The 9774-nt window shown below is 38.1% G+C and overlaps 1 protein-coding gene across 1 annotated transcript; it reads left to right on the forward strand.

The window, feature by feature from the left end:
* The first annotated feature begins 5089 nt into the window (after window positions 1-5089).
* On the forward strand, window positions 5090-7602 carry LOC121581505 (Krueppel-like factor 4). Its single transcript, XM_041897002.2, has 3 exons — window positions 5090-5298; window positions 5476-6508; window positions 6637-7602. The coding sequence occupies exons 1-3, from the start codon at window positions 5212-5214 to the stop codon at window positions 6810-6812; spliced, it is 1296 nt and encodes a 431-aa protein (XP_041752936.2). The 5' UTR covers window positions 5090-5211; the 3' UTR covers window positions 6813-7602.
* Window positions 7603-9774: the final 2172 nt, after the last annotated feature.

The following is a 9774-nucleotide window of genomic DNA, read 5'->3' on the forward strand; positions in this document are numbered from 1 at the left end:
TCAATGAAAGCCTTTGACTCTTATGGAATACTGTAATTATACTTCAGTGTACCATAGTAACTACTGACATAAAGATCTAAGAACACTGAAGCAGCAAACTTTGTGGAGACCAATACTTGTGTCATTCTCAAAACTTTTGACCACGACTGTATATAAGTATTCAGACCCTTTACTCAGTACTTTCTTGAAGCACCTTTGGCAGCGATTACAGCCTCAAGTCTTCTTGGGTATGACACTACAAGCTTGGCACACCTGTATTTGGGGAGTTTCTCCCATTCTTCTCTGCAGATCCTCTCAAGCTCTGTCAGGTTGGATGGGGCGCGTCACTGCACAGCTATTTTCAGGTCTCTCCTGAGATGTTCGATCGGGTTCTGGCTGGGCCACTCAAGGACATTCAGAGACTTGTCCCGAAGCCACTCCTGCGTTGTCTTGGCTGTGTGCTTAGGGTCGTTTTCCTGTTGGAAGGTGAACCTTCAACCCAGTCTGAGGTCCTGAGCGGGTTTTCATCAAGGATCTCTCTGTACTTTTCTCCGTTCATCTTTCCCTCGATGCTGACTACTCTCCCAGTCCCTGCCGCTGAAACACATCCCCACAGCATGATGCTGCCACCACCATGCTTCACCGTCGGGATGGTGCCAGGTTTCCTCCAGACGTGATGCTTGGCATTCAGGCCAAAGAGTTCAATCTTGGTTTCATCAGACCAGACAATCTTGTTTCTCATGACCTTTAGGTGACTTTTGGCAAACTCCAAGCGGGCTGTCATGTGCCTTTTACTGACGAGTGGCTTCAGTCTGGCCACTCTACCATAAAGGCTTGATTGGTGTAGTGCTGCAGAGATGGTTGTCCTTCTGGAAGGTTCTCCCATCTACACAGAGGAACTCTAGAGCTCCAGGAAGAGTATTGGTGGTTCCAAACTTCTTCCATTTAAGAATGATGGGGGCCACTGTATTCTTGGGGACCTTCAATGCTGCAGACATTTTTTGGTACCCTTCCCCAGATCTGTTTCTCGACACAATCCTGTTTTGGAGCTCTACGGACAATTCCTTCGACCTCATGGCTTGGTTTTTGCTCTGACATGCACTGTCAACTTGGGACCTTATATAGACAGGTGTGCGCCTTTCCAAATCATGTCCAATCAATTGAATTTACCACAGGTGGACTCCAATCAAGTTGTAGAAACATCTCAAGGATGATCAATGGAAACAGGATGCACCTGAGCTCAATTTTGAGTCTCATAGCAAAGGGTCTGGCTACTTATGTAAATAAGGTATTTCTGTTTTTTGTTTTTTTTATACATTTGTAAAAAATTCTAAAAACGTATTTTCACTTTGTCATTATAGGGTATTGTATGTAGATTGATTAGGAATTTTTTACAATTTAGTCAATTTTAGAACAAGGCTATAACGTAACAAAATGTGGAAAAAGTAAAGGCATCTGAATACTTTCCGAATGCACTGTACCTTGCCATTTGCATTTAATTAATGCTATAAAATGCCTGTCTTTAATCCCATTTGTAAAACACATTTATCTGCATCAGATCCTGCAGGATTAAATAACCTTTTCATATAGAGTCATTAGTAGAAACATTACATCCATTCAATTTTCCAAATCTAGTCAAAATAAATGCATCATATACAAAGCCCATCGAAACTGTGCTTTTTTATTGTGGCGTGAATGTAGTCTAGTCTGCAAAAAATAATTGTATCTTTGGACATAAACCCATTTGTGTAAACAGCATGTATACTGTACATGTATGACCATGTCATGGGAGTGGACCACTCACTGGTGTAGCACACTCCCGCAGCCCCCGCAATTATGGATATTAACTGGAAAATGATCGTAAGTTGTTTCTTGCAATAACCCTCTTTGACTTTAAAAAATATTCTCTCAAAACTTTGATTCTTAAAAGATGTCAGGAGATTTGGTCAACCCTGTCAGATTAGTGTAAAATCTTAAATTAATCAGGAATGAGCAGGGTCAGCTATACCATAAGGACCCCTTATTCATGTTCTCATTGCATGTAGTGCAACAAGACCACTCATGGTTTGTAAAGTTCTCTACGTTTGATAGATTTAAACAAACAATATGGAATCACCATGGCCACAACCATAAACTGTCAACTCCATCTGCCTGATAGATTAAAACATATTTGGTTTTAGAGTCATAAAGCAACTGAGGAAAAACTAAATTGCTACTGTGTATACAACTTGAATGAAGAACAAAAATTCAATTTTTGTAAACGTAATCAAACGTAAACTCAGTCAGAGTGCTGAAAGATATGATAGAATGGTTATGTTTGTCCATATTTTACAAATGTTTGTAATTAACTTTTATTTTTAGAGGCAAAAATATGTTTGTCTTGAGGATCTGTTGTCAACTCTGTCAGTGGCTTGTCAACTTCATCACTGATGGCTAACCCCCTTAAAATAGAGATTTTTGGTCAATATTCTGAAAAAAATATTGTAATTACTGTTCTGCAACATATGCTTAAATAATTGAAGTATTTGCTGTGCTAGACCTAAGGGATAATGTTTGCTTTATAAATATTGTTTTTATGTTCTAAATTTGGCAGGCCCCCGCGAAACTGCGCTATGCTACTGGGACCACTGCTGTGTGGAAACAAATCATACTTTCCCACCACCTGTTATGTTGTCTTTCACTGATACCAATGGTTGCTGCAGAAACTCAAGTTAGATTTGCAAGCTATAATGTATAATCACAATAATACGTCATTGTGAGATATGGTTTAGGTGTTAGGTTATGAGAAAATTACAGTCCAGAGAGACCAAGACGATTTTTGGATTGAGCTGCTTGCAAAATAATGAATCAAGACAAATTAAGTCCCATCATAGATTTCCTTGTGAGTAAAACAAAATATATCCAGGAAGGTAGGCCATGGCACTGTCTGTCAAATTGACATCTTCTTAATTGTTTAGAAAACAAGAGGAGACTTCCTCTCTTTGAACACGGAGAAATAGGAAAGGAGAAAACGACCCTACCAGCCATTACTATCTTTGTTTCTATTTGTCCTAGATGTCTTGGGCTGATATTGTATTTGATTATACAAGATAGTTATTAGCTTTCTATTTTTGTTCCTTTAAATCTAAAAAAAATAAACAATTTGAATAGGCTGGTAGAAGTTGTATCATGAACATCTACAACATTTGGTTTCGTTTTGGTTGACATTGAGCCAAAACACAAAAACGGCTATCTACTGGACATGAAATTGCCTAGTTGAGTGTGTATGACACTGTAAAAAAACAACAACAAAAAAACACGTGCGAGCGCATGTGTAGTAGGCGTGCAGAAGAGTGAAAGTGGAGGAAAAGAGTCCAGTTTTTCCTCAGGAAACTAACTCCATTTCCACTTGGCTACAGACACAACGGTTACTCTGGAATCTGATTTGCGTAGGCAGTTTAAAAATAACGGGGTATAAAGGCATGGTCACACATATGAGGAATTGGGCAGTCCACTCCGCACATGAGCTCTAGATAGGCTATAAGTCTCTGGTTTAAAGATGATTCACACATATCTCTTACTCATAATGTTTTGTTTAAATTAGAAACTCCTAACTGCATACTTAATGTAGTCTATATAAAAAAATTAAATGTATATATATATATATATATATATATATATATATATATATATAAGCGTGATGGTGCATGGCACTTGAAGCACAACTTTGGCTGTCCAACAAATGTTTCACATATGTTTTATTGCAGCTGGTCATATCATGTTGAACATAAGACAATATTTGTTTAATTTCTCTTTAAACTGTATATTTCCAGGTTTAAAAAAAACATTACGCAATTCTTTATTGTATTTATACAAATACCTAACATATTTGTACAATTCATCTTCGTCATCAGGGTGGCAAGCCTCGCAGATGTTTTAAACACCTGTAATGCTCTATGTGCCAAGCACCTCCATGTGCATAATAATGAAGCCAACGAATGGGCTTGTTTATGTAAAGATCATTCACAAACATGTACACTAACTGCTTTGTCTACCGTCAAGACTAACAAATTGTTTCGATTGCCCTGTTAATGGCATACGTTCACACATTTCTAATTGTTTAAATGTTAAACAACTAGTGGATCAAGTTGAGACAAATTATTGATATTAGGTCTATCCATAGATTGTCATATCGTTGCAAAATAAGGTCTGTTGAAGAGGGGTAAAACGAAACTCTGGAAGTAGCTGGATGTTTTAACTTGCAAATAATGCATTCATCAGTTGTTACACTTAACTCAGTGTTAGGCCTAGGATTGGTTCTTTTAAAACACTTGAAAATATGTATTTTTGAGTGGTCTAATTTAGAAGACCATAATGTCATATTGAAGTTTAGAAACTATTATCTCATTATTTCAGATAAATTATATCAGACAAATTCTCCGATTATTGAAATAATTGCATAGCGAGTTTGCACAGGGTGAGTGTCGCCCCCTTCGGTTATACATAATGGAATCTTACGAGGAGCAGTTGGGTTCGATTTGGCAAGGTCTCAAAAGTCCTTGGTTTTGAGTGGGAAAGCAAAGGGGACAATGATTCAAACGAATATCAATAAATATATATGTAGGACACTTCTCCTTATAATATATAATATGGTTAGAATAATATTATACTAGAATCATATTAATACATGCTTATTACATGGTTATTATTATTGATTAATCATTGAATTGAAATAAGAGTGTAGTTGCAATTGTTGCAATAGATGCAATTGTACACTTTTTACCACACAAATCATAATTACAAATTAAACCTGGCTTTGTAAAAATGTAATATCATGACAGCTTTATCTGCAGTAAAACTCACTGAAAAGAATGAGTGTTATATGCCCCATACAACCTTTTTTCTATTTAATTAACCCCAACATGCTATGGCTTTTACTAAATAATATTTTGATATTTTGTAAGACTTTAAAAATGTATTTCACTCATACAGACACTGGCATTTGGTGACAATAAAGGACATGTAAAATAGTAGTTAGCCTACCTCAACACTTCACCCTATTGGTCGACAGGTGAGACGCCCCCGCTAAGTCCGCCCAGTACGGGGCTATAACAAGCTGGCACTAGTCATCAGTAGTTACATCGTTTGACTTGGATCGCAACCCATCGTATCGTTAGATGTTTTGGGGGTAAATCTGACAGTTTCGTTTGGTTTACTGAAGGCGTAAAAGGTTGAATAGAATAACATTTTGCAATGGCTCTCGCTGATGCGATGCTGCGGTCGATTACTACGTTTTCCAGCAGTCCGACTATGGAGGAGAAGCAGTCTGCAATTTTCCATGTAAGTGTAATTTTTTCTATGTAATTTCTTCAACTGAAAATTGCTGAACATTTTTATGTCATTGGGACGATAAATATGTATAGCCTATTACACAAATAAAAATATACAACTGTTTTGGAAAGAGGTTCTTGACTAAAACAATGTTTGAATGCCAATTTCGTTTTATTTACATTATAGGACTGGAAAGTTGATGGTTGCCAGACCAGCGCAACAGGTGACGATTTGAAATCCCAGATCGAAGTGGAGTTCAGTATCGTTGAATCACCTGCGGTGACCAGAGATGAAGACGACCTGGGGAAATTCTTGGATTTAGAGTTCATTTTATCCAACACCATTGGATCTGAAAGTGGAACCAACAACAATAACAATTTATCTGCTCAACAGTCGTACTCCTACTCACTGCCTGAGTCCCCGGAAAGCTGCAGCACAGGGCATGACAGTGACGGCTCTCAACTTACACCCAATGCTTACGGCAGCAGCAACTTCAACACAAGTCCCGGGCACAGTCTGGTAGCCGAGCTGCTGACCCCCGAGATGAACTATCATAGCGACACACTACTAGACTACAGCCTGAAACAGCCTGCCACGGACAGGCCGGAGTATACTGAACTGCGTGCCTTGAACACAGCCACTGACACTGCAGTGCACTTTCAACTGACTAACTCTCATCCCATGGGATATAAAATAAAGACAGAAACCACTGAGCAGTCGTGCATGATGGCAGGTGACTTCATGGGACACATGTATGAACAGAAACACATGCGTTCCATGCACACAGCGTTCGCGCACCATCAACCTGCTGCTCAGGGGTTTGCATCTCACGACATGCAACAGAGTGTGTCCCGAGACGGGATGGGGCGCAAAGACTGTCACTTGGCAGAGATGAACTCTCATCACCAGCATTCTCACATTGCACACCCGCAACAGTATGCGCCATATCCACCACAGTACGCCCATCACCAAGGTGCGCAACAGTACGGGATGTTCAGAGAGCCCATGCGGGTGCGCCATCCGTCCATGTCGGGGGTAATATTGACACCACCATCATCACCACTTTTGGAGTTCTACGCACCAGAAGATAGCAAACCCAAACGGGGCCGCAGGTCTTGGGCGAGAAAACGCACCGCGACGCACAGCTGTGAATTCCCTGGATGTGGGAAGACTTACACCAAGAGTTCCCACCTAAAGGCTCACATGCGAACACACACAGGTAATTCTATTTTTCATTTTAGCATTTTTTGTTGGTATCTGCTATCATGTAGAAAATGTTAGCCCCGTTTTTCTAATGATTTTACCCACAAAAATGTAGCCTAACTGTATTTTTCTTGTAATCCATAGGCGAGAAACCATACCATTGCAATTGGGAAGGCTGCGGGTGGAAATTCGCGAGGTCTGACGAGCTGACGCGTCACTATAGGAAGCACACCGGTCACAGGCCTTTCCAGTGCCACCTGTGCGAGAGGGCATTCTCGCGCTCCGATCACCTTGCGCTGCACATGAAGAGACACATGTAAACAGAGAAAGTTGGATCTGACTTTCAACGTTCTATTTTTGTATCATGGCGTTGGACATGACATGTAAATGCTTGTACATATTATCATTCTCTTCTAAATTATGGAAGTACAGTATTTAATTAAGGAAAAGTAGAGCCTTTCTTGCTTACTCTTCAATTTATGAGTGTTGGTGACTGCTGATGGTTGCTATTTTGGCTTTTGAAATAAAACACTGAACAAGGGCAGGACCCAATATGTCTTTACATACTGTACATGTTAATGGCCATCTATCACTTAGGCCTACTGCATCATTTTGATACTTCAGGTCAGGGTTTTTCCTTTTTTGTTGCTGTTTACAAGAAACATCATTACCTTTTCTATGGTTTTCTATAGTTTTTACAATAAAATTATGTACATTTAAAAACTGATAGTTTTTTTCTATTGAATTGTTTGAAGGCTTACTATGCTTCTCAAAGTGCTCTTAAATAAATCAGGTACTAAACATTACTTTTCAATGTTTTATACATTTTGTTTAAATATATTATGCTAAAGTTGTAAGGAAATATTGTCAGAAAACTGTACTATACATACTTGAAGTTCTGGGCAAAATATATTTTTAAAGTATAATTGTAAGGGCAATGCATTTTCATTCCTGGACAACAGCAAATTGTTTTTTACTCTGTAAGAGCAATAAGTCTATTAATTATGTTACTTTGAACTGCATCAAAGCAAATATAGTTTTGTAAAATCACCAAGACAAAGTGTTAAAAGAGCTCTGTGTTTTATTAAAATAAAATTATGTGGAAATAAATAGTTTTTCTTTTTCATTAATCATGAATAGTGTTCACATTACAGTATCCAACAAAGGTCTGGCCCAGAAATGGATCTAGTATGAGTTCTAACATGCTTTTTATAATATTAACAGGTAACACTTTTGTTGAGGCTTCCTAAGACCTGGCGGCCTGAGGAAATACTACTGAACGTGGCCTATACCGTAGATCTATACCGTAAATCTAAATATTTATTATTTACACCTTCACAGAAAGATTTGCATAGGCATAAAAGCTGTCCTAATGTCATATTTTGGTTTCCTCATTTTGAATTCAAAGATCTGATAAATATATAAATCAACACCCATGTGTCTCCTTAAATACAATGAGCCATGCTCATTTAGGCCTACATCTTTGAATTCAAAATGAGGAAACCAAAATATGTGTGGCTCTTTAGATTGATATCTTACACTCTTAGAAAAAAAGGTGCTATCTAGAACATAAAACGGTTCTTCGGCTGCCCCCATAGGAGAACCCTTTGAAGAACCCTTTTTCGTTCCAAGTAGAACCCTTTTGGGTTCCATGTAGAACCCTCTGGGATAGGGTTTTACATGGGACCCAAAAGGGTTGTACCTGGAACCAAAAAGGGTTCTACTTGGAACCAAAAAGGGTTCACCTATGGGGACAGCCAAAGAACCCTTTTGGAACCCTTTTTTCTAAGAGTGAGGGCAGGTTCCCATCTTCACTGAGTAATAATAGTACTCTTTTATGCAGCATTTCATGCCAAAATGTTTGTACTTGTTGCCTCAAGACGTGTTAATTTGACCAACTTCCATTTATTAGGCTACATTTAAAGTGAAAAATGCTTTCAATTCTATCATCTACCTCATGAGGGCAGTCTTGCACCATTGCACTGATGTAAGCCAGCAGTAACCCCTCCAGAATTCAATTGAGCCAAGTCAAGGCAAGGATATGCCTTCTTCCTTGGTCTTAGTATTCATGAAATGGAGTATATTTGTTTCCTTTCATTTCCACACTTATCTAAATAGAAACACAAAACACATTTCCTGACATAAAGCAGTCCTTACAAAAAGTGATGATCCACACTGTAATAATAATGCAATTAAAATGTGGTCTCTTTATTCATGATTCATTCAGGATTATCCGTAACCATGGTAGCATCCACATTAATATAGAAGTGTTTAGAAACATATTCTATTCTTATTTACAATACAAGTGACTCCAAAATGACACAATACATTATTTACCATTCATTTCTATTGGGCACAAAATAATCTGAAACACAACAAAAACAAACAGCAAATGCATCCAAAAAGTTTGTAGAGTCACAAGCTTGATGTAATCATTGTGTGCTAGGAATATGGGATCAAATATTAAATATGATATATAGGTGGTTCAACCTGTGTTTCACTTAGCATAGCGTTGGGGACACAATGTTTACTTGAAATGTGTCCCTTCCCTTTCAACAGATAGGCATCCTAAGTGACTGTCTATGAGTCTTATGTTTGTAGGGAATGAGGGTGTGTATAATAATTTACCGTTTCCCAAATATAGGCTTAACTATATCTAATCCTTTTGGACAGTTGACTGTGCCATTCAATAACTGTATCATAAAGTAGAAGTAGACATATGGTCATAAGTGTTGATACACATTAGTTCACATTTTAGTATTATACAGTTTTACACAGTAATAACACATTCTCTAGAATCCAATTATTGACATAGTCAAAGCACATGGCAGATTTTAACTCATGTATGTACACAGTTTGACTATAAGTGCAGCAGCGCAGCTGGTACTGTACCATGGATTGTTTAATTAATTAATATTATTTATATAATAATAATAATAATAATAATATGATATGCCATTTAGCAGATGCTTTTATCCAAAGCGACTTACAGTCTTGCGTGCATACATTTTACGCAGGGGAGGTCCCGGGAAATCGAGCACACTATCCTGGCGTTACAAGTGCCATGCTCTACCAACTGAGCTACAAAGGACCATTACTATTGTGAAGCATAATTGCTATGGTAATTTGGAATGTCCAGTCAATGAGCATTATGGGTAATAGGCCTAGTCATCCTACAGATTTAAAATTGGCCTACAAACGCTTACATCAAATGCTTTATGATAGCATCATCTCCCGTACTAACAGTGCCTTTCCAAACACAAAAACTGGAAAATAAACAAA

The sequence above is a fragment of the Coregonus clupeaformis genome, chromosome 14 (assembly GCF_020615455.1).
Source record: "Coregonus clupeaformis isolate EN_2021a chromosome 14, ASM2061545v1, whole genome shotgun sequence".
NCBI classification, from domain to species: Eukaryota; Metazoa; Chordata; class Actinopteri; order Salmoniformes; family Salmonidae; genus Coregonus; species Coregonus clupeaformis.

Coding starts and splice junctions, on each gene's coding strand:
- LOC121581505 (XM_041897002.2), top strand. CDS start 5,212: ATGGCTCTCGCTGATGCGATGCTGCGGTCGATTACTACGTTTTCCAGC. Junction 5,299..5,475: donor AGCAGTCTGCAATTTTCCAT/GTAAGTGTAATT, acceptor TTTACATTATAG/GACTGGAAAGTTGATGGTTG. Junction 6,509..6,636: donor TCACATGCGAACACACACAG/GTAATTCTATTT, acceptor TGTAATCCATAG/GCGAGAAACCATACCATTGC.